Genomic DNA, 26632 nt, shown 5'->3' on the forward strand with positions numbered 1-26632 from the left:
TATTGCCTTTAACTAGGCTATTTAACTCAAGTCTCAGCTTTGATAAAGTCCCAAGGGAGTGAGAAAAGGGCAAAATATAGGAGGCTCCAAGACTGCAATAGCAAATTGCAGACCATTGAGTATTTCTGGAGCAGTGACAAAGGGCTTGGAAAATTTGGTCAAAGACATAATTCAGAAATGGATGGAAAAGAATATGACACTCTTTGTCAACATTTTATAATAGAAAGATATAGCTGAGTTGGACAGAGAGAAAGGCCACACAATGATACTCCTGAATTTTTAGCAGTGTTTGACAGGATACCTACATGGAACTCTGTTATGCAAATTTAAAAAAATGATACATGGTGATATGGATATGTGGTCATTTAATGGACCATAAAGTAGTATATGGTAGAGCATAATTCAGGAAAAAGCAAGTGATGTACTTCAAGGCTTTGTGTTTGGGCCATTACTGTTTATTTTGTATATATTATTATTATTTGACACCTTCAGGGAGTCTAAGACTCATCGAGGGGAGGCACCTACTCTACAACTCTCCGTCTCCACCAATGGCATCTTCTGTCCACCACAGACAATCACAAACATCCATGCCCACGGCAGGATTCGAACCCGCAGCCTTTTGTCTGGAGAGCGGACATGCTATCCACTCAGCCAACCAGGCCGGTTGGCTGAGTGGTTAGTATTTATAAATAATATAAATAATCTATATAAATAATATAGAAGATGATTGGAAGGGAAATATTCAGTTGTTTGCTGATGATGCAAAATTAGGTAACATAACAGTTCATCAAGATGATGTTAGAGAGTTTGTAGAATGATTTAAATATGCTAACAGTATATGGGCAAAAGATAATGGGTGTCAGTTTAATGCAGGAAAATCTAGTCGTGCATTTTTGAGATAAAAAATGATTACAGCTTCATATCACATTGTTGAAACTGTATCCTGGAAAATTGATGAGGCTAGGGATTTGGAGGTGGTAGATAGATTTGAATTCGGAATTGCTAAGGTAACCAAGGTTGCTAATAGGATTACTTAGTTATTATTGAAGAATGCACTAACAAGCAGATATAGGAATGTTATCTTCCACTTTATGAGGCCTTGATTTGTCCCCATCTGGATTATTGTGATCAGGTCTGGTCACCTGAGGTTCTTGAGATGAAGAAGTGGTGGAGAGGATAGAGTTGAGTGACCAAGATGGTGATTGGTCTGTGGAATGATCTCTGTGATGATAGATTGATGGTATGTGTGTGTGGGTTGCAAAAGTTGGTTGATAGCAGAAAAGAGGTGATATGATAGAAACATTTAAGTTACTAAAAGGGTTTTATAAGGTTGATGGAGAGGAGATATTTCAGCCTTGGTTTGAGAAGACACGCCAAGAGGTCATCTCTAGAAGTGGAGTAAGCGTGTCAGCAAGTGTGAAAGGACTACATTTTTGCTTGGAAAGTGGTGAATCAGCCTAATGGGTTGTCAGAGTCAGTTATGAATGCTTTGTCTGTCATTGAATTCAAGGAAAGATATTGTGCAGATAGTTTGGATCTCCTTCGATGAGTTTTCAGACTCCATCGAGGTGTCTGAGTAATAAGAATTTTTTACCGAATATTTTCCATAACTTATTTAGCTACATATGCATGTGGCATTTGTGCATTTTTATCTATTTTCTCTTGGGGTATCTGCTAATTTACTTCATAGATGCTTTTGATATGTTTTTTTTTTTTTTTTCTTTCTTTCTGGACTGTGATTCTTGATTCAGCCATGAAGCACAGTCCATGATTTTTTTTTTTTTTTAAATCCTTACACACAACTTCATGCTTTCTTCAGAGTTTGCTACTAGTTTCCAAAGTTTGATTTTTGTTTTCACACTTTCATTTCTTTATTCAATAATATTTGTACATTAGAAATCACTATTGATAATAATATCCAAAACAATTTTTCTTATTTCCTATATGTTTTCTTCCATGTGAATTTATGCATATTACGTTGCATCATTATATTAGAAATTACTAGTCCATGTCCAGAACAAAAATCCAGCAGAGAGCTATTATTTCTTTTATTGTTATTTATATATATGTATATTTATTATTATTACATAATTATTTAGCAGGTTATTAGCTTTTTCTTTTTTGCCATTTCCAAAACATATTCATATATTCAGTGCTCATTTCTCACTGTTTAGATCTCAGCCACTTGAGATCTAAAAAAGAGCATGTCACCCACCTTCTCTCATGACTTGGACTAATCCATTTCTTCTTTGCAAGAGCCTTCTGTGGGATGGTAGGCACAAATAAGTCATTTTTCCAATTCCTTATTTTCCAATTTGTCTATATCATTCTAATTGAAATTATCACCAAATATATCTTTTTAATTAGTGTTGATTGTTATAGCTACTCCATCCTTTAACTAATCATTGTTGCCTGAATAGAGCAACTTATAGTTATTATTTAGCAGATTATTTGAAATTATCTTGACAGATAAAGTTGATTATGTATACAGGAAGGCCTCATTTTTAAGGTAAAGAATTAAGGTAAAATTATAATGTGTTTAAATGAACTTGGTTCCTTCACTGTGCAAACTGAGCTTTACTAGTTAACAGTTTTGCAATATTTTTAAAGAATTATGGCTATTTTATAATTATTTTACATAAATAATGTTTGTAAATAACGTAAGACAATAAGTTATAAATTAAAGTAAAAATACCATATAATGGCATAATGGAGAAGCCTTAATGAGAAAACGAATTCTGCTTTGTCCATGATTGCTGCTTAAGTTACAGGAATGTTACTTTGTTTCATATCGCCAATACACAGCACCACTAATAATTTTTCCATTTTTTTCCATTACTTCACTCCTTGAACATGATGTTCTTCTTGACACTTTTGCATTAACAGTTCCTACATGTGAACGCTTTATTTGCATTGGTTACTATTGTTGAAACTGTAGATGTCACTAATTTTAATGCTTTACATCAGAATGATGCTAACCTGATTCAATGCATCAAATCTGCAATATTTTTCCCAGTGGTAAGTGATTTTTCTGCTTTTTTTTTTTTAAGCTGATGAAGATGCTGAATCAGGCTCTACTTTTAGATTGCATTTTTAATTTACTGTTTAAATACTAATATTATTTAAACTACTTTCACTTTTTTTAGCATTCCTTACAACATGGTTTGCTGTGTACCAAAACATAAACTTTTACTTTCTCACCACACTGGCATAGAATATAACCCAAAAGACAAGAGTTAATGCTGCCAATATGTTGCATTTATGCTTTTGTTTTTTGCTTTTTGTTGTTTTTGTTTTTGATTTTCTTTTATTGATTTTGAAATGTTCCTTAATTTTGAATTTTTGTAAATAGAGGAAATGTAAAATGAGGTCTTTCTTTACGTATATTTTGAAGACTAAAAATACTGCAATTAATAAGCCTCTTAGTGTACAGTATTATTGTTTTTACTTATTAGTCGTTTGCTTGTTTATTTACTTATCAGTAAAAAGCATTTTATTTAAAAATATGTAAACATTTCAGAGAAATAATTTTGATATGAAATATAATCTACGACTAGCACTTATAAAGTAGTATATGGTTGACATTCCAGAATTTGGTAAACTGAGTATTCTTTCAGAGTTGTTTGCATCAAGTTGTGAAGGACAAGAAAGAAATGGATGTGGTGGAGGTGAGCCCTCAGCCCAATGTTGTAAAGTAAAATATTTTATGCACACGTAATCATGTTGGAGGCTTAATGGATTTTTTACAACACTCAAAAAGAATTAAAATAGAATTTAATACTTCCTATATTTCGTCCTAGTCACTAGGACATCTACGGGGATTACAAAAACAATTAATGTAACATATACACAAATAACAAACAATACTAAGCCAACCACGTGGGTGACACTAAAGTCCTATCGAGGTAGAGCGCCCTCTAAAGGCAGTAGTAGGTGGCCTGGAATGTAAGGTGGGACCTCTGGTGATGAGTGTTTCCCAAATCTTCGGAAGTTTGGGAAACACTCATCACCAGAGGTCCCACCTTACATTCCAGACCACCTACTACTGCCCTTAGAGGGCACTCTACCTAGATAGGACTTTAGTGTCACCCACGTGGTTGGGCTTAGTATTGTTTGTTATTTGTGTATATGTTACATTAATTGTTTTTGTAATCCCCGTAGATGTCCTAGTGACTAGGACGAAATATAGGAAGTATTAAATTCTATTTTAATTCTTTTTGAGTGTTGTAAAAAATCCATTAAGCCTCCAACATGATGTCCTCACAGCACTTAAGCCTCTACACATGTAACCAAACAGAAATCTTGTTTATATTTCTGTAAATTGCTATTTTTTTATAATATCATTGAAATATTCTCTCTGAAATTTTAATATAATTCTATCATTGATGCCATCTGTTCCTTCCCCAGAATTTTCTCGGACACTCCTATCTGTGGTCTCTGATTGTTGATCGACTTGTTTTATTTATAACCCAGCTCTCATATCGATAATATAAAATTGGTTTAAAAACCATCTTATATACTTCTATTCAATTAATAGAAATTAATTGAGCCAAAGGAGCACTTAAATTTTTTTTTTTTCTTTTTCATTTTTTGTGTATTTTCTTTTTATCATGCATTTATACCAGAAATTTGTTTTATTTTGTATTTTGATCTTTAGACTTCATTAAACAAAATTGGTGCTAAGAAAAAGAGAGCAAAGAAGAAGAAAAATGCAGACCATGAAATTAATGATCATGAAGCATGGACAACAGTCATAGAACCTCTTAGTTTTAAGGTATTTTAATAAACTTGAATAATATGAATTAAATACATTATTTTAGGAATGTTGTTCTTGATTTTGCTGTATAATATTTATATATATATATATGTGTGTGTGTGTTAAAGATACCAAGCTAGACATCATTATAACAAACTAGATCACTATAATCAAGTGCTGAAAAATCCCACCAAAGCTACATAGGTATAATAGTATGCTAAAAGGAATTCACTGTAGTAAACTGTTCATTATAACAAACTTCCTATTGTCCCTATGAGTTTGCTATAGCTGTAGTTTTATTTTTCTTTGTTAGCATTATATATTGAACATGACACTCTCACAGATATTAAATCATCATATACTGATATATACTCTAAAAAGGGGTATATAAGTTAACCTGATAAAGTAAATTTACATCATTGAGCAATCCTCTTCCAGATCCTATCTTATCAACTCTTATCAACTATCCCATATTGTCGGATATTATGTTTTCGTTTTCTAAGGCTTTGCTGACTGCATCGATCTGCCTAGATCTTGGTCTTCCTTCCAAAGTCAGACATCTATTTTCCTAGATTTTCCTCTCTCCCATTCTGTTTAAGTGATCAATGCTACCTTGGATGATATGTTCTTGAATGCTAACATTGCTATGTTCCTTTATAATATCTTCATTTTTGAAATAATTCTGTTGATTCCATCTGTTCACTCTCTTGATTTTCTGCAGAACCTATCATGTCTAGAGCATCCATAACCCAGTCAGTTTCTATTTGGTTGGAAAGACATGGATTTGAATCCCATCTAGTACAGAGAATGTTTATCTGGTCTTTTCAACTGAAGGTGGGTTAGCCAGTCTCAAACAGAGATGGAAGAATTTTTCCACCTAGAAACTTGCCATCAAAAATAAATAAATAATAATAAAACCGTCAAGAAGAACACATGCAGTTGACAGCCATAATACACTATGGAGATAAGATAAACCACTCTGTCATCATCATGAAATTCCTAACATATCCTCAGGAGGGTGTATAGGATATCATAATAGTACTACACGAAAAAGTTCCATCATAATTCCTCTGAATTAATCTTTTATCTTTCAAGACTCCAGTATACAAGGGTGGTCTGAAAAGTTCTCGGCCTTGACTATAGATGGCAACACTATCGACAAGATTTTTTTTTTTCTAAGTTGGTCCATCTATCATAAGCATCCATGTGAAATTGCAAGTATGTTTTATACAGCTGTCTGAAGCAAAAGTGTCGTCTGTATCCCTTGAAATGGATAAAATTGAGTATCGTGCAGTTATAAAATTCTTCGTAAAAGAAGGTTTAACACCAAACGAAATTCATTCAAAGTGTTCATAAACGTTTATAGGCACTCATCTCCTTTGTTTTCGACAATTAAGAAATGGGCTGCCGAGTTTAAACGTGGCCGTTTAAACCAGCCTTGAAGATGAACCACATGAAGGACATCCAAAAAGTGTAACAACACCAGAAATCATTGAACAAGTGCGCGATATGGTATTGGATGACCGGCGAGTCAAAGTGTGTGAAATTGCTGAGACTATAGGCATTTCAGAAGAACGTGCAGGATACATTTTTCATAAAGAATTGCAAATGAAAAGGCTTTGCTCAAGATGGGTGCAGTGCTTGCTCATAACAGATAAAAAACACACTCCCATGAAAATTTTTGAACAGTGCTTGGAGCGTTTTAACAAGAATAAAACTGACTTCGTGCCTTGATTTATTACTGTGGACGAGACTTGGATTCACCATTACACACCAGAATTCAAACAGCAGTCAAAACAGTGGACAGAAGCCGGTTGTTCAGCGCTAAAGAAGACAAAGTTGGTTCGATCAGCAGGAGAGGTCATGGCATCAGTGTTTTGGGATGCTAAAGGCATTTTGTTTATTAATTATCTTGAAAAGGGTAAAACAATAACCAGGGAATATTATTCTGATCTTTTAACCAGACAACCAAACTAGACTAAAAAAAATTCGTGAGAAAAGACCCAGTTTGCAGAAGAATAAAATCATCTTTCATCAGGAAAATGCACCTCTGCCTGCAAAGGTGTTTTGGAAATGGGATAATTAAGGGATTTGCACTATGAATTGTTGGAACATCCACCCTATTCCCCCAGATTTGGCTCCCTCTGACTTTTATCTCTTCCCAAAACTAAAAATGTTCCTTGTCAGCGTTTTTCTTTGGATCAAGAGGTGATTGCAGCTGTAGAGGAGTATTTTGCAGATCTTACTGAGAGCCACTGCACGGATGGGATAATAGCGCTGTAATAAATGTATTAGTCTTAAGGGAGATTATGTTGAAAAATAAAAGTAATTTTGAAATTTTAAATTCGTTTTTTCATTGTTAGGCCGAGAACTTTTCAGACCACCCTCATATATTTACCACCAAGCTCTGAATTAAATGAAACGGAACTCGATAATCTCATATTAGAACTGCCTCAGCCCATACTTTTAATGAGTGACTTTAATGGACATAACACTCTGTGGAATAACACCAATATGAATAGATGAGGTTGTATCATTGAGTGAATGCTCGACAACTGTGACCTCACCCTTATTAATAATGGAGCAAATATCTTCTTCCAAATGCCTACCTGCTCTTATTTAGTAGTCGCTCTTACAATCTGTTCCACAGCCTTTTTTCCATTACTTACATGGAATGTTGATGAAAACATGTGGAAGTGATCATTTTCCTCTTTTCATTACTATCTTCACAGAACCATGTTCTCCCACATGAATGCACATGTAGAAAATGGACCAGGCTGACACATTTTCAGCCACTGCAGCAATTCCAAAAACAACATCCTGATTTCCACTCATTCCAAAGCCTTGGTGGAACCAAGTAGTGCGAAGCAGATCAAGATAGAGCATGGGATATATTTTGCAGATATCGTACCGCAACAAACTTAATAGCATTTAAACGTGCTCAGACCAAAGCACATTTGCAAGACATCGGAGTCAAAAACAACCCTTGATTAAATTTAATTAAATCGTTTTTTCATTGTTAGGCCGAGAACTTTTCAGACTACCCTCGTAATTAGGTCTTATATTTCTGTTTTCTAAGACATTTCTTATTGTGTCAGTCTGCTTAGATGTGTCTTCTTCTTTAAGAGTTTTTCTGCCATCCTGGCAAAAATATATTTATTATGCTAACTTTCCCTTCCCCATTTTGTTTAAATGATCTGAGATTAGTTCCACTAAAACATTCCAGAATGTTAACAGTGTCAGGTTCTTTCTAATATCCTCATTTTTAATATGATACTGCCATTCATGCCATCTGTTCACTCCCCTAATTTTTCTCAGAACTCTCATATCTGTTATATCTCTGGCCTCCAATCTTTGATCAAGTGTTCAGTTTCTAACCCCTCTCAGATCCATTAGTTAAAATTAGTTTGAACACTATCTTGTAAAAACCCAGTTTAGTGCTTTAACTAATTTCTCTTGTCTTCTATATACATTTATTCATGCCATATACATATTTATTTATATCATATACATATTCATACTATCTTTGCTGTTTCTGTTTATTTCCATATTTATTTTACCATCTGCATTAAAAATGATGACTAAATAGCTGAAATGTTTTACTTTTTTCTATAGTTTCTCCATATAGGATGCAGTTGATGTTTTCAATCTTTCAGCCTATTTTCAGTTGCCCTCATATTTTTATTGCTGATTTTCATACCAAGTTTATTACAGCAGTTATTCACCAGAGAATCCTACAGACTTGTACTACTAGATTTATTCAGCAGCCTAAGATTATCTATATAAAGTAAAGAGTGAGATTAATATCTCCAATTTTGATATCTGATTTTTCACTGTTTTTGCCAGGGAACCCGGGCAAACAGCAAAAAGTCAGCTACTGGAACAAATCTGAAAACACATCCAAATCAGCATCACCAGAGTTAAAGATCAGTACTATCAACATAAGAAACCTGAATGGCAAAGAAATGGAGCTAGCTGAGGAATTGGATAAATACCAGATCGACATAATAGGGGTAGAAACAAAAATGACAAAACTGGTGAGATCTTTATGAGCAATAAATACAAAATGTTATACTCAGGCAATGACAATCAAGGAAAAGGAATAGCCATAGTATTCTTCACTAAATACGAGACTAATCTTCTTGAATGGCAGGCAGTCTCAAGTAGAGTGATGTGGGCAAATATCAGAATGGGGAACTGGACAATGAGACTTATTTGTGCCTATGATCCCACAGAAGGTTCTACTAAGGTAGAAGTGGAGGAGTTTTTTGAGGCTCTAGAGAAAACTACTGACACAATGAAAAAGTAAAAGTTGGTCATCGTCGCGTATCTAAATAGCAGAGTAGGAAATAATTGTCAGACATACAAAAATGTTTCGGGGAAAATTTGGAGAAAAGAGCAAAGCTAATAATAATGGCAAATACCTGTTGGATTTCTGCTCACAACATGGACTGGTTATTACTAACACATTGTTTCAACATAAAAATGTGCACAAATTCACATGGAGAGAAGAGGCAAGGAATAAGAAAAGTCTCATTGACTATGTTATTGTCAATAGTCATGTTTTCTCCCTGGTGCAGGACACCAGAGTGTACAGAGGATTTGAAATTGGAAGAGATCACTATTTAGTCTTGAGTAAGACAAAATTGAATATCATATGAAAATACGAACATGTAAGAAAGTTTTAAAGCGAGTAAATGTTGAGCAGCTCTCAGATGTGAACTGTAGACTAACATTCACAAAGATTATTGAAGAAAAAATAAAACAGTTTGAGAACAGGAACCAAACTTTGGAGATTCAGTGGCAAGCCTTGAAGAAAACCCTGATTGATTCAGCCAGAGAAGCAAGTGAGGTTGTCTGCAAGGATAGAAAAATCAGAACTCCATGGTGGACACAGGAAGTTAAAGAGGCAGTGAAGGAAAAGAAGGAAGCATATCAAAAGTTCCTGGCAAATAAGTTAGCTTGTGCTCTTAGAGAATACAGAGACAAATGTAAGAAAGCTAAACACTATGCAAAACCAGCTAAATAAAAGTCATGGGAAGACTTTGGCAAGAACTTAGAAAATAAATATCAAGAAGGTGGCAAGATATTCTGGCGAAATGGAGGAAAGAATGTTGTAAAAGGAATTAGAGATAATAAAGTGACATGAAAACTGGAGAAAAAGATATCCTTGAAGTATGCAATAATTACTTCGAAAAATTGCTAAATGAAACAAGCAGTGATAGCACAGTGATAAAAAAAACACTCAACAGGCATACAGTCAGAAATACTTATCTATACTTGAATTAGGAAAAAGCCATCAAAGTCTTGAAATGTGGAAAGGCAGCAGGAGTAGATGATATTCGACCAGAAATGCTGAAGTATGGTGGTATAAGAGTCTTACAGCGGCTGCACTCCATAGTTCAAATGGCCTGGACAGAGGGACAAATTCACAGTGATTGGAGTAGAGCTCTCATAGTACCCATATATAAAAAGAGAAATAAAAGTGAATGTGAAAATTAGAGATATTTCCCTACTGAGTGTTCCTGGTAAGATTTATGCGAGTATACTTGAGAAACGGTTGAGAAGAATTGTGAAAGAACAAGCTGAATTCAGGCCAAATAGGCTGTCAGGATGAGATCTTCACTTTATGACAAATAGTTGAGAAATCATGGGAATATAAAAAAGATCTGTAATAAATTTAGTTTAATCCTTTATCCAAGTGTGAGCAAACAAAGTTTGCGCCTGAAAGTATCTTCAGGACTGGGGTAAGGTGGTGTTGTACCACCTTATCCCAGTCCTGAAGATACTTTCAGGCACAAACTTTGTTTGCTCACACTTGGATAAAGGATTAAACTAAATTTATTATACTCTAACCATGTGAAAAATAAACTTTCAACATCTTTCTCTAAATCCAGAGTAAGCGATTAAAAAAGGGTGGCACACCAATTGGCAACTCCTATAGGTAGAGATAACCTGCTAATGCTTCTGCCTGGTATCTCAACTTGGGCCTGGCTCCCACTGAAGAGACCTCAATAAAGGTCGAAACTAGTCTGGGTAGTGGCCCTTCCTTTAATGCATAACATTAGACATATCCGCAAGGAGATGTGTTTTGCATTATAGGAGATACTGAGACAGGAGTGTTGGTAGCTTGCTCCACCTTTGCAACGAGTTGCCCTGGTGTTGTACCACCTTACCCCAGTCCTGAAGATACTTTCAGGCGCAAACTTTGTTTGCTCACACTTGGATAAAGGATTAAACTAAATTTATTATACTCTAACCAAGTGAAAAATAAACTTTCAAAAACGATCTGTATTTAAGTTTTGTAGATCTGGAAATGGCATATGAAAAGGTACCAAGAGAGAAGCTATTCAAAACTCTATAGTTATATGGTGTCAGTGGGACATTATATCAAGCAATACTTAGTCTTTATTTGAGTTGTAAGTCAGCAGTTAGAATTGAAGGAAGTACAGGAAGATGGTTTGATGCTAAATCTGTTGTCAGACAAGGATGTACATTATCCCCTCTGTTATTTATTATCTATATGGATCACATTATGAAGGAAAGTGGTATTAAACCTGATATCCAAATTGGAGATGTTAATATCAGCTCTTTGTTTTATGCAGACAATATTATACTTCTCAATAAATCTACTACACGTCTGCAAGATTCCCTGACTATATTGAATAACAGTTGTAATAGATGTTGTATGAAGGTCAGTAATAACAAGACAAAGACAATGAAAATAGGCAGAAGCATTGAAAATTTCAACTGCATTGTGAATGGAGAACCTGTGGAACAAGTAAAACATTTCAGCTACTTAGGCACGATTTTTAATAAAGATGGTAAATTAAATATGGAAATAGATAACTGAATCAACAAAACCGGCATGGTAGGAAGTCAACTGAATAAATTCATATGGAATAAGATAGAAATTAGTCGGAACACTAAATTAGCTGTATACAAGACAGTGTTCAGACCAGTTTTAACTTATGATTCTGAGAGCTGGGTCAGAAGTAAAACACTTGACCAAAGACTAGAGACAGCAGATATGAGAGTCCTGAGAAAAATTAGGAGCAAGAACAGATGGCATCAATGGCAATATCATATTAAAAACAAGGATATTAGGAAAAAACTTGGCCTTGTCAGCATCCAGGAATGCATTAGCAGAGCTAATCTCAGGTGGTATGGTCACTTAAACAGAATGGGCGAGGAAAGATTATCAAAACAAGTGTTCTCTGCCAGTTCAGGATAAAGACCCAGAGGAAGATCAAGATATAGGTGGATTGATACCGTAAAACATGCCTTAGAAGATAGAAATATAAGATCTGATAATGTCAGAGTCTTGACAAGTAACAGACTGATTTGGAGGAAAATTATAGATAGGAAGTTAGTAATGATGTAAATTTTTCATGTAGTACTATCGTATCCTGTACACCCCTTGAGGGTACATTGCAGGAATTGTGTGATGATGAATTTCGATATCAGGTTTAATACTACTTTCCTTCATAACATGATCCTTATAGATGATTATGATTAACATGGAAATTATGTGCATTCTTGTCTCACAAAATTCTAATTACTGACTTACAACTCTAATATAGACATTGCTGGATATTATGTCCCATTTACACCATATAACTATAATGTTTTGAACAACTTTTTCTTTGGCAGCTTGTCATGTCCTTCTAGATCTATGAAACTTAAATACAGATCTTTGTTATGTTTGCATGATTTCTTAACTATTTATATTAAAGTGAAAATCTGATCCTGACAACCCTATTTTGCCTGAACCCAGTTTGTTCTTCTCCCATTTTCCATTCCACAATATTTCTTAGCCTTTTCTCAAGTATCTTTCAATTATGCAAGTATTTGCATAATTCTTACCAAGAGCACTCAGTAGGGAAATTCAAAATTCCTCTTGTAATCTATATTTGAATCTACAGTTCATCTCTGAAAGCTGCTCAACTTTGATTAATTTTAACACTTATACACTCTTCTTTTCAATATAATATTCAATTTTATTCTGCTCAAAACTTGTGTAGTGATCACTTTCGATTTCACACATCATCTATATACTCTTGTGTCTTGATTCAGCAAAGATATCGCTCTAAACAGTAACACAGTCAGCGAGACTTTTCTTATATTTTACATCTTCTCTCCATGTGAATTTGTGCATGTCTTTATGTTAGAACATGGTGTAATAACTAGCCCATGTACTAAACAGAAATTCAGTTGTTACTTAACCATTATTTTAGCTTTTCTCTTTACTTCAAATTTCCCCAAAACATTTCTATACGTCTGGTAATTAATAATTTCCTGCTCTGCTCTTTAGATATCCAACAAGGACTAGCTTTTCCATTTTGTTGATATCGGTTATCTTCTCTCTAATAACTTGAAAAATTCCTGTACTTCTTTCTTAGCAGAACCTTCTGTGGGACTATAGGCAAAAATAAATCTTATTGTCATGTTCTTCTCCATTCTGATATTTCTCCATATCACACTACTTGATATTGCCTACCATTTAATCGAATGGTAGAATATTGATTATAGTTATATAGAAAGATTTCACCAGTTTGTCTTCTTAGTTTCAGTAAACACCTGTTATAATGATCTGGTTCTTCTGATAGTTTCATTTCTTTTCCATTGATGCTTTTTATGTGGATGGTTCAAATCTTGAACTCTGCTGATGTTGAATTGGAATTTGTTTCATCTCATACAGAAGTGGCAAGGTTTTTTCTCTCAGAAACTTGGATTTTTCATCCCTCAAAACAGGCAAACCGACTGATAGGACACATACAATTGATAGCCAAAATGCTCTATGCAAGTAAGGTAAAAAGTAACCTAATTAATGTATTAATTAGGTTACTATCAATTAGGTTACAATTGATGCATTAATTGTAACAGAAGAATACAGTTGGGTTTGGAAATAAAACAGATCACAGATATTAGGTTCAATCCCCATCACACATAAATTAGGTTACAATTAATACATTAATTAGGTTACCAAAGAAAAGCTAAGTTACTTGGCATGATGGAGATTGAACCTAATATCTGTGATCTGTTTTATTTCCAAACCCAACTGTATTCTTCTGTTTTAGTGTTGTGGCTAATTTCTCTTCTAGCATATACATTTATTTAACTGCCTTCCCACCCTACCAGTTTTTCAGTGGGATAGTCATTTTTATTCCATGGTACATAGTAGAACTTTTCTGTTATCCGTGTATGTTTAATTTGTCATTGTCATTAAAAAAGTATGTCTAAACAGCCAAAGGTTTTTACTTATTCTATAGGTTCTCTACGAAGAATGCAATTGATGTGTTTCATGTTTTGCCTATTTTAATAGTTTTTTTTTTTTCTTTACTGATTTTCAAGCTATAGTTGTTAAAACAGTTACTCAATTTAATTAGTCCCAGGAAAGTTTGCACTTGCTATATTTCCTACAGCACTTATTGTACTTCTAAATGTCATTTAGAAGTACAATAGATCCAGAAGAATTATTTCAAAATATAAATAAATGTTTTTTGCTTAAATGTAAAGAGCCGACAGGCCTCATTTCGGCGATATAAACACTATTTCAATTAAGGGGATATTAAATCCCACATTGTTTTAAAATCGAATAAGAAACTCAGAGATTGGAATCAGAGAGCTTCATGCCGAATATAGTAAACTATAAAAATATCGGTGAATACTAGCGTAAGCTAATGCAAGTAGTCCTAGTACGTAGTACAATACCGGGCAACTCATTGCAAAGGTGAGTAAAGTTCTGATTGCTATTCTTTGGTATTTTCCATAATGTAAAAACACACTTCCTAGGAAATGTATGCTGTTATTACATTATGGTAGGAGGTCACCACCCAGACTGGTTTCAGCCTTTTTTGAGGCTTCATCAGTGAATAGCTAGACCAAATTAATACCAAAGGGTATAGCGAAAAGAACTTATATACTCTGCTATACTAGTAGTCCAAAAGGTGCACCCATTAAGTTGCTTAAATATAAAGAGCCAACAGGCTTCATTTCGGCAATATAAACACTATTTCAATTAAGGGCAATATAAACACTATTTCAATTAAGGGGATATTAAATCCCGCATTGTTTTAAAGCCGAATAAGAAACTCAGAGATTGGAATCAGAGAGTTTCATGCTGAATATAGTAAACTATAAAAATATCGACGAAATGAAGCCTGTTGGTAAAATGAAAATGTTGGTAGAATTGTAGGATTTTTCATATATGTAAAGGTAGATTTGTTGCTTGGAAAATCAGGAAAGGTTAACTTTCTCTCACTGCAAAATTTTTATTTTTCCTCACCAGTTTTTCGTTCACTTTATTTATTTCTTGCAATCGTAAGCAATAACATTTCTTCTTTTTTTTTTTTTTTAACTTTTCTGATCAATAGTACCATGTGGGTAAGTGATTAGGGAGAAGGATTGTTAGTATGCATGGTACTGGAAAGGTGTTCCAAAAAACAGAATTGGAGAGAATGAAAGAGAAGAGATAAGAAGTAGGTTTGATGAGATTGAAGATGATTTCTCTAAAGATGTCAACCAGCAGGTGTGTATGTTTTTTTATGTTTAGAGGAAATTGGAGGACAATTCAGCAAATCAGCATCCTTGAAAATATCTCTATAAAGAAAAGTCATAATGCAGGAGTAGCGTTGATGAAAAAGTGATCGGACAGAGTCCATGAGAGAATGGTCATCGATTAAGGAGGGTTTGCTCCACTCCTGTTGGATACCATCAAGAGAGGTTTTGATTGCCATTCCAAATTTGAGAACATCGGGGTGAATTTGGGATTTTTTCATAATGCCTTGAATGGAGAAGGACACCAAATTTTAGAAACTGAAGAGGTCATAAATATAATATATTTGAGCCAAGAAAGGCTAGATGTGCATTCTAGCCTGAGAAGAGAAATATGACTTTGGTTAGAGATTTGAATATTATTAAAAGTAGGAATAAGAGAAGAGTGAAATGAGATCTTTTTTTTATTACAGGTGTTCAGAAAGAAGAAATTGAATGGATAGTGAATACTTAACAGCAACAATTTTGAAAAATGGATGCGACAACCTGGAATGAGAATTAAGACGACCGTGTTTTGGTAGCACTAAAGTTCACTAGATTGAATTTCACTAATGCTTCAAGTTTATGTGATAGTTAATTGGAAGATTTAGTCTTGAATCATTTGAGCACTGTAAGAATTTCTAAATTAATGAGGATTGGTGTATAATCAGATAAGAAGTCATCATTTTTCCTTTTTTCTTGTTGAGAGGCTTATACGCTGGTTAGACATGATAACTAATATTTAAGGAATTGACAGCGTATACTAGAAATATAGATTAAATAAACTTTAATATATACTTTCCGATATTTCGGTGAACGTCACGTTGCCATCTTCTTGGGAACTTACTAAAAGACACGTGCACACAAGTACTAATAACAGCAAATGAGACTGAAGCTAGGAAGCTAGCGTTTCCTAAAGTCCTGATGGTGCCCCCTGGCGGGTTATATTGGTAGTTCTTGGCCTTTGGGCTGAAGTTCTTCTGATAAAAGTTTCCCAAATTTGGGGCAGTTTCATGCATCCAAATTTGTTGAGGTTTGGCATGTTCCTAAGGGCCGAGGCTGATTCCATGAATAGTCTTTCATACTTGAACTTGCTGCGGTGTATTACTGTGGCTTTCTTCCATCTTATTCTGTGGCGAGTATCCAGAGCGTGGTCTGCAAGCCCAGAGTGGCTGTACTGGTAAAATCGGATGTAATCCTTGTGTTCTGAGATTCTGATATTTGCTGTCCTGCCTGTTTGGCCAAATAGGACAGTTTACAGCTGCAAGGGACCTGGTATACACCAGGTAGGTCTAGGGGAAGTGGTTGGTCTTTGGTGGAGCGGATAAGGGATGCCAGTTTTCTATGTGGTCTGTAACAAGTGGTCAAGTCATGTTTTTTTAGGATTTTATTGATTTTTTCCGAGGTGCCTCTGATGTAGGGAATCGTGATAGATTTAGAGTAATCTTTTTTGTGAAGGGGAGGGGGTGGTGGGTTGTGGATAACTGGGTTAAGTATTTTTTGGATTTTTTGGAGGGGGTAGCCGTTGGCTGAGAAAGTGTCACGGATGTGATTTAGTTCAGTGGTTAGGGCTTGATCATTAGAACAGATTAATTTTGCCCTGTTGAATAATGTTTTAATAACTCCATATTGTTGTGAGGGGGGGGGGATTGTTGGTGAATGTATCTGCCAGTATGGGTGGGTTTTCTATAAACTGAGAAAACCAAGGTTCCATCAGGTTGGCTGGTGACTAGTGTGTCTAAGAAGGGGAGGTTATTGTTTTCCTCTTTTTCCAGGGTGAATTTGATTCTAGGGTGTTGGTTGTTCAAGTGTGTTAGGAAGGAGAGGAGTGAATCCGGGCCATGTGGCCAAATAGCGAAAACATCATCAACGTAGCGAAGCCATATGGTAGGTTTTTGTGGGGCTGAGTTTAAGGCTTTCTCTTCAAACATCTCCATGAAGAAGTTGGCCAAGGGTGGGGAAAGTGGTGAACCCATGGCTATCCCCTCTATCTGTTTGTAGAATTTTTCCTGCCAAACGAAATAGCCTGAGTTCATTGTAAACTGAAATAGGGCTGAGATATCGGGAGGAAATTTAGCTTGGATTAGCTCTAAGGTTTCTTTGAGGGGGACATTCGTGAATAGGGAGGAGACATCAAAACTGACCATTATGTCATTATGTTGGAGTGTAAGGTTTTCTATACTGGCTTTGAAGTGGGCTGAGTTTTTTATGTGTGATGGTGTATTGCCAGTATAGTGTGAGAGCGCTTTGGCTAAATGCTTGGCTAGTTTGTAAGTGGGGGAATCAATGCCATCCACTATGGGACGTAATGGCACATTTTCTTTGTGTATTTTTGGGAGCCCATATATGCGGGGAGGTCTAGAGTTATAGGGTTTTAGTCTGTTGGTAATCTCCACAGGCCAAGAAGTGACCTTCTTAAGGAGCCTATGGAGTTTTCTAATTTGTGAGTTGGTGGGATTGTAATCAATAGGGAGGTAAGTGGAACGATCTAATAATAAAGCCTTGAGCTTGTTACAGACCACATAGAAAACTGGCATCCCTTATCCGCTCCACCAAAGAGACCAACCACTTCCCCTAGACCTACCTGGTGTATACCAGGTCCCTTGCAGCTGTAAACTGTCCTACTTTGGCCAAACAGGCAGGACAGCAAATATCAGAATCTCAGAACACAAGGATTACATCCGATTTTACCAGTACAGCCACTCTGGGCTTGCAGACCACTCTCTGGATACTCACCACAGAATAAGATGGAAGAAAGCCACAGTAATACACTGCAGCAAGTTCAAGTATGAAAGACTATTCATGGAATCAGCCTCGGCCCTTAGGAACATGCCAAACCTCAACAAATTTGGATGCATGAAACTGCCCCAAATTTGGGAAACTTTTATCAGAAGAACTTCAGCCCAAAGGCCAAGAACTACCAATATAGCCCGCCAGGGGGCACCATCAGGACTTTAGGAAACGCTAGCTTCCTAGCTTCAGTCTCATTTGCTGTTATTAGTACTTGTGTGCACGTGCCTTTTAGTAAGTTCCCAAGAAGATGGCAACGTGACGTTCGCCGAAATATCGGAAAGTATATATTAAAGTTTATTTAATCTATATTTCTAGTATATGCTGTCAATTCCTTAAATATTAGTTATCATTTTTCCTTTTCTTATTAAGATGTTTTGCTGATTTGTGTAATAATACAAATTAAAATCTTAATGTAAGTTCTACCATCAGAAACTTCCACTGTTATAGTAGAAACTGTTGAATCTAGGCTAAGATACAGTTGACTCACTAGAGACTTTGTAGTGACCATGGAAAAGTTTATTATAGTGGATAATTTGATACAGGGAATTTTCTTTCGAATAGTATTGTCGCTATGGCACTTCAGTCATCACTTTTCAGCAGTTTTTGTTATAGTGACTGAATTTGTAATAGGTCTACTGATTGCTCACTAAAGAGAGGCAGTCATAGAAAAGAAGAAACCATATTGAAAGTTCTGGCAAGTAAATCAGCATGTGCCCTTAGAGAATACAAGAAAAAAAAAATTAAGAAAGCAATGTAATGTGTAAAAGTAGCTAACCAAAAGTCATGTTAAGATATAGAGGTTAAATATCAGGAAAGGTGGCAAAATGTTTTAGTCTATTGAAAAAACTTATAAATGAAAGAATGAGTACTGTAAATGGAATCAGACCTGATAAAGGGGACATGAAAACTGATGATAAAGATAGATGTTTGAAGTTATTTTATTTTATTTATATATTTTATTTATTATTATTATTATTATTATTTTTTTTTTGTGACTCTCACCTACAACAAAGTGGTAAACATGTAGTATATTAGTACCATAAGTGAGCTAAGGATATTTTTATATATTTTATTCATTTTTATATTTTTAATGTACTTTTATTCATCTTTACCTGCTCTTGAAACTACTCTGGAGACCAAACAAGATGTATTTTCAAGCCACTTCAGGTCTCTAGTAAATGGGGTGGTTGTTTTACACCAGGTGATGAAATTCATTTCTCATCTTAAGATATTCACATGCATATTGCAGGATTCGAACCTGCAGGCTGACAGTTGTAGAATAGGCTCATTAATCACTCAGCCAACCAGGCCTCAAATGTGGAAAGGTAGCTGGAGCCCTGGAGTAGAAGATATTTGGCTATAAACGCCTAAATATGGAGGTGTAAAATTATTTTACAATTGTTGCATTTCATAATCCAAAAGTCAAGGTCAAAAGGTGGAATTCCAGATGACTGGAGTGGGACTCTCATAGTTCTCATCTGTAAAAAGGGAAATAAAACTGAATACGAGTTTTAAGAGAAATTTCTCTGTGAAGCATTCCAGATAAGATTTATGTAAGCATATTTGAGAAGAGGCTAAGAAAAATTGTTGTAGAGAAACTTGAGAATAGTAAGCTTGGTTCAGGGCAAAAAGAGGTTGTCAGCATCAGATTTTCTTTAAGATAAGCAGTTGAGAAATCATGGGAATAATGGGAAGAATCTGTTTTCAAATGTTGTAGTCTGGAAAAGGATGTCAAAAGAAAAGCTGTTCACAATGCTACATCTGTATCGAGCAGTACATAGTCTATATTTGAGTTGCAAGTCAGCAATTAAAATTGAAGGAGGTTCAGGAAAATGAGTCACACCTGATTTAACATTAAACGAATGTTAACATTGTCTCTTCAGTTATTCATCATCTATGTGATCGCATGAAGGAAAGTGACATTAGGCTTTATCAAAATTGGAAACACTACACGTCTGTAGATTCCTTAACTAAATTGAATAACTTGTAACAAATTTGGTCTTATAATCAGCAATAAAAAGACAAAGACTATGAAAATAAGCAGAAACATTGAAAACATAGATTGTATCATGAATGTGGACAAGTAAAACATTTCAGCTATTTAGGCACAATTTTCATTGAAGTTAGCAAATTAAATGTGAAAACAGACAACAGAACTAGGAAAGCTGGTATGGTGGCATTATCTGATAAATTATATGCAATAAGAGAGAAGTTAGCTAAAATGCTTAACTAGAAACTAGAAGTATACAAGACAGTGTTCAAACCAGTTTTTAGGTTATGGATCTGAAAGTTGAATTGCACTTGATCAAAGACTAGTAATTCCCAGCTTAATAATCTTTGATCAACAAAGATCAACAACTGAGATCAACAAAGCTTAAATTCTTTATCCCATCATCTTCGTCAGATTCTTTATTCAATCAGTGTACAGAATACTATGGTAGTACCAAATTGTTTCTTCCTATTGACTTTTCTCCACATTAGTTTCTTATCTATCAGTGCTACAATATTGTCAGATATTTTGGTTTTACTGTATCAGTCTGTCTTTTCCCTAGTACCTTGGCATCAGGCACTTGTTTTACTAACTCTTCCTCTCTCATTTTGTTTAAGTGACCATAACATCTCAGATGGTATCATAATCAACCTCCCTAATGAAGATATTAGGAAGGAACTTGACATTTTTCCCATTCAAGAATGTGTGTGGGAGAGCTAATCTGAAATAGTATGGTCACTTAAACAAAATTGGTGTTGAGGCTAGCTGGTGAAAGGACGTACTGTCGGAGAGCTCCTGGAAGATTTGTGATTTTTGTTGATTTATTAATATTTTGTTAGATTTAATTGTGTAATTTTAGTATATTATGGTAGTTTTATTAGTGTAGTTAGTGCCAAAGTGTTTTATAACATAATCTATGTCGGGAAGTCGCCGCTAGAGGGATTCGTAGTGTAGTGTTCGTGAAAGCTCCTGATAAGATAAGCGTTATTTTTAGTTATTGTTGATAAATTTACTTTAATATTGCATAGTTTTGTTTGCCTTGCTTTGTTAGTGCATCTGTTTGTGTGTTTTTGGTGTTTATAATTTGATAAAATACATTACTAGTATGGCTCCAGTACGAAGGAAAATGGCAGCCAGTAATGATGGTTCACCATCTTCTTTCAAGAACGGTAATGTAAAGAAGATGATTTAGTGTACTATCTGCAAAATGTATGCTTTGTGGAGTGCGGTCAGAGTGTGGTTAGATGATAATAAAGGAGTGAATGTGTGTAGAAAATGTAGGAAGAATGAGGAATTGAAGTGTATTTCGGATCGTGAGTGTGATATTTTTGTCAAACTTCAGAATGAAGAAAATAGGGATATGACAAGAAACGGCGAGGTTGTACCAGAGAATTGTGAGAGTGTGAATGATAGTATTAATGGTTTTACAGAGAATAAAAAAGATGAGATAGATGCAATGAGTGAGATTGCGTTGTTGAATGGTGCGATTGAAAGGGGAAAACAGCAGCTAGAGCGTATGAGCAAACGTCGACTGAATGAACCAGCCAATAATAAAAAGTATGACAGGAAAAATGAGAATAAAAAAGATGAGATAGATGCAATGAGTGAGATCGCGTTGTTGAATGGTGCGATACAAAGGGCAAAACAGCAGCTAGAGCGTATGAGCAAACGTCGACTGAATGAACCAGCCAATAATAAAAAGTATGACAGGAAAAATAGGCGTATGAGTGTGAACATGAACAAAATGAAGGATAGGGTGCTGTATGGAGACTCGTTAGTACGAGGTGTGTTAGTAGAGGATTTGACAAAATCGTACCAACCTGGTGCGACCATAAAGGATGTAACTGAGTCTATTAGAGAGCAAAAGGAAAGGGTGAAAGAAATGATTGTTGTGGTAGGTACGAATGATTTGAAAGGAGATAAAATGGAAATGATAGAAGACCTGAATGAATTGTTTGAGGTAGCAAAAGAAAAGAGTGAGAGAGTTAGAATGATTAGTCTTTTGCCACAGTATGACAGTGAAATGTTTAAAAGGAGGGCCATAATTGCGAATGACTTTATGCATGGGTTATGTATGACGAGTGGTGTGGGATGTGTGGAGTGAGTTCGATGGGCGAAAGGATCTATATAAGATGGATGGCTTGCATTTGAATGGTTACGGTGTAAGGTGACTTGAGAAAGTGTTGCTGAATGTAGTGGATGTGCAAATTCAGGGAAACTAGATTTATTAAGGGGGGGGGGGTAGATATACAGTCCTTAGGGAGGCAGTTGAATGTATGAATGAATGAATATAATATGCCTGAGCGAATAAGGACAACAAATCAGAGTGGGATAGTTAATATAAGTATTAGGAACTAGAAGGAAGAGTTTTTGGCCATGGTTGGCACTTCCAGACAACAGGTTATTGGTATTAGTGAATCATGGCTGACTGTAGATGATATAACTAGTGGGATTGAATGTGATGGGTATAGTGTGTTCAGGAATGACAGGGAGAATAAAATGGGGGAAGGAGTATTGTTGATGATAGCTGATGAGCTACAGCCAAGGAGAATAGAAGTTGAATTGCAAGATAGAGAAAAGAACACAATTGAGGCCATTTGGTGTGAGATTGTGGCTAGCAGAACTAAATATACAATTGGGTGCTGCTATAGACCAGGTGATGGAAAAGATGGTGGTGACAGTATGCACAAGCAAATAGAAGAAATGAGTGGAAGGAGGGTAATTATTATGGGAGATTTCAACTATGGTCGCATTGATTGCTGTGAGGAGAGGACACACGGGAGGAAGGAATTGGATTTTATGCGGTTATTAAGGGATAACTATCTGCGACAGCATGTAATGGAAAATACTAGGGGTCAGAGAGTGCTTGACCTAGTAATTACATCTGAGGATTTGGCTGTAACAAATATGACCACATTGCCACCAATTGGTGAGAGTGATCATAGGATCTTGACTTGGGAGGTGGCTAAAGGTGTGGAATTTTCAATTAAGACAGGGTACATGTGGAATTATCAGACTGGAAAGTATGACAAGCTTAGGAGTTTGATTGGTTCAGTGCCATGGCATGTACAACTGCAAGGACTAGAAGTTGATAGTGCATGGGAGGCAGTTAGAAATGTTTGCATGAAGCAATGGCTGACTGTATACCTAGAGTCCGAATAATAAATCAAGTAGGGGTTAAATGGATGAATAACACAATTAAGCTTGAGCTGCAAAAAAAGAAACAACTATGGAGGGAATTTAAGGAGAAAGGTGACCGGCAGGCACATGAACGGTATAAAGCGCAGGCCAGAAGGGTAACGAGAGTGGTAAGAAAAGCAAAAGCGGATTACGAAAGAACATTGGCCATGCAGGCTAAAGAGAATCCTAAAGTTTTTTAGATATGTAGTAAGTAAAAGGAAAAATGTACATGCCAGAATGATTTTAAAGAATGCCGATGGTAGGGAGGTAACTGAATCAATTGATATAGTTGAGTTACTGAGTGAGCACTTTGCAAGTATATATCAACCAGGTGGTGACATTGCAGAAACGAATAAACCAGTGGATTATACGGGAAATTTGGTGAATGAAGTGGAGGTGAGTAGTCTATTGCATAACCTCAATGTCAATACATCCATGGGATTGGATGGTATACCAGCTCGTGTCGTACGAGAAGCAGCTAAAGAATTGTCAGTACCCTTGACCATTTTGTTTAATTTGAGTCTTGGGTCTGGGTTAGTCCCGAGGGGGTGGAAAGAGGGGGAAAATAGTTCCACTGCATAAAGGTGGTTCCAAGACTGCTGTTGTAAATTACTGACCGATTAGCATATCAGGAATCATTGTCAAGGTCTTAGAGAAATTAGTCAAGAAAAGAATACAGGATTGGATAGATGAAAATGGGATATCGTATGGGGGACAACATGGTTTTGTGAAGGGTAGATCATGCCCCAGTAACTTGCTCATGTTTTATAACACAGTGACGGCTGAACTGGATAGGAGTAATGGGTTTACAGTGAATTTGAATGTCTCAATCATATCACCCCTCCTTTGCCTATCGTCCAATCTCTGCAACCCACAAATCTTCAAGCTATTCTCATACGGTTCATTCCACAGACCTGTTATCATCTTGGTCACTCGTCTCTGGATCCTCTCCACTTCCTCCCCATCAAGAAGAAACCCTGGTGCCCATAACTGGGCACATTAGTCCAGATGGACTACTGGACCTTGCAAGGCCTTTGACAGGATACCACATGGAACCCTAATCAGTAAACTGGAGCAGATGGGGATAGATATAGGGTTGGTGAGATGGATAGGAGGGTGGTTGAAGGAGAGATACCAGAGAGTGGTTTATTCAGGAATGGAGTCTAAAAGACAGCTTGTGACTAGTGGTGTGCCACAGGGCTCTGTTCTTGGACCACTGCTTTTCAATTTGTTCATCAATGATATAGGAAAGGATTTGAGAAGAAGTGTTTTCACTTGTTTGCTGATGATGCGAAGTTGGGTAGAGCAATTGTGAGTGCACAGGATGTCAAAATTTTACAGGATGATTTGGATAGTTTGGAGGACTGGGCTAGGAAAAATGGATGTCAATTTAATGTGGCAAAGTGTAAGGTTATGCACTTTGGGGTGAAAAGAATAGCAGCAGTATATCGCATTGGTCATTGGTGGAACCATACTCCAGGAGATTGATGAGGCCAGGGATTTGGGAGTGTTGGTGGATAGGGAATTGAAGTTTAGGGGGCACATTGCAAAAGTGGCTAAATCAGCTCATCAAATCACTTGGCTTCTGAAAAATACTTTAACATGCAGAGACAAACAAGTTGTTATTCCTCTGTATCGAGCCTTAAGACCCCATCTGGACTACTGTGCCCAGTTATGGGCACCAGGGTTTCTTCTTGATGGGGAGGAAGTGGAGAGGATCCAGAGACGAGTGACCAAGATGATAACAGGTCTGTGGAATGAACCGTATGAGAATAGCTTGAAGATTTGTGGGTTGCAGAGATTGGACGATAGGCGAAGGAGGGGTGATATGATTGAGACATTCAAATTACTGAAGGGTTTCTATAAGATTGATCCAGAAGATATTTTTGAAAATATGACTGGTGGTGGGGGGATTAGGGGCCATGCATGGAAGCTAGGCAAGAGCGTGGTTGACAAAGGTGTTAGAGCTAGGTGTTTTACTTGGAGAGTGGTGAATGAGTGGAATAAGCTTCCAGAGTCTGTTTTGGTACTACGACCGTGAATGAGTTCAAGGCAACGTATGATAGATACTTTGTCAATGTTGAATAGTTTTTGACATGATGTTAGGGCCTCCCTCAATGAGTCTGTCGACTCCTTGGAGTTGCCCGGAACAACAACAACAACAACAATAATAATAATAATAATAATATGTAGTATAATCATAGTATTCCATACACCTCTTGAGGGTACTTTCTGGTGATTGGAAGCAAATTGTTAATATGAAACTCATAAGTAGGACACCTGTTTTTTTTATTCTTCTCAAGGGTATGTACCAAGTAATGTAGAGGATATCTACATTTCTTTTATTTAATCTTTTCTTTTGTTGATTGGATTGATATGTCTTTTATTTTTGAAGAGTTCATTATATAGAAAGTTATTTATTTTTGCAGACAGTAGTCACTGGGATGGTAGTGTTGGGCTGTGTTGTAGATGTTTTTGAATATGAAATTAAAATTGTCTTGCCTGGAGGAGTGGTTGGAATAGTCCCGATTACTAATATTTCATATCCCTATAGTAAGTTATTAAAAAGTTATGCTGAGGATCCAGACAGTACAGATGAGGTAAGGAATTCTTTTTAAATAAAGAAGTGTAAATTATTCTCTGAAAATAATTAAACTCTTAGAGATATGCGTTCTAATTTTCTTGTGTGCAAGTGGATTTTGTATTTAGTTTAAATTAGTTCTTGTTTCATAAATAAAAGATCGATAATCATGATGATGAGCAAAGAAATAGTCATATACAATTAAGTAAAATTCTGCAGTTAACTTTTGTGTGTGACAGATGTGTAATGGTTTCTTTTATGTTGTTGAAGAAGAATTTTAATGTTGGAGATTGCTGTAATGTTAAAAATTTTCTACCACCATTCTGTCACTTCGTGTTTCATTTAATCTTTTAAAGTAATTATTCTAAATATCTACAGTATCCCTTATTTTCTGTTTTCATGCCACCTTTATGTCTTGCACTAAAAGGGAATCAGTAATGATAGTGATTCCCTTTTAGTGCCCTTTCCTCAATTTTTAAGTTTTTACTAGTCTTCAGACATTTTCTCACATTCCTGATATTTATCTTCTATATTCTTAGCAATGTCTTCCCATTACTTTTCTTTATCTACTTTTACACATTGATTTGCTTTTTTAATTTTTTTCTCTGTAATCTCTCAAAGCACATGCCAACTTACTTGATAGGCACATTTAATATGCTTTTTATTTTGTTGTGCCATTCTCTTTAACTTACTGAGCACCATGAAGTTCTAATTTTTTATATTTTTTTTATCCCCCCCCCCACCACCATTGTTGCAGGATGGGAGGAGGGAATTAGAACTCCATCAGGCAAAAATA

The 26632-nt window shown here is 35.8% G+C and overlaps 1 protein-coding gene across 2 annotated transcripts in view; it reads left to right on the forward strand.

Annotated features, from left to right (window-relative positions):
• Window positions 1-26632, forward strand: part of Rrp5 (Ribosomal RNA Processing 5) — a 681802-nt gene that overhangs the window by 27378 nt on the left and 627792 nt on the right. For both annotated transcript variants that reach the window (XM_090392300.1, XM_090392301.1), the window contains exons 3-4: window positions 4658-4774; window positions 25685-25855. In XM_090392300.1, coding sequence (XP_090248426.1) covers window positions 4658-4774; window positions 25685-25855 — 288 coding nt within the window. The remainder of the gene's footprint in view (window positions 1-4657; window positions 4775-25684; window positions 25856-26632) is intronic.

The sequence above is a fragment of the Typopeltis vanoorti genome, chromosome 5 (genome assembly GCF_054136105.1).
Source record: "Typopeltis vanoorti isolate ZY-2024b chromosome 5, IOZ_Tvanoo_1.0, whole genome shotgun sequence".
Taxonomy (NCBI): Eukaryota; Metazoa; Arthropoda; class Arachnida; order Uropygi; family Thelyphonidae; genus Typopeltis; species Typopeltis vanoorti.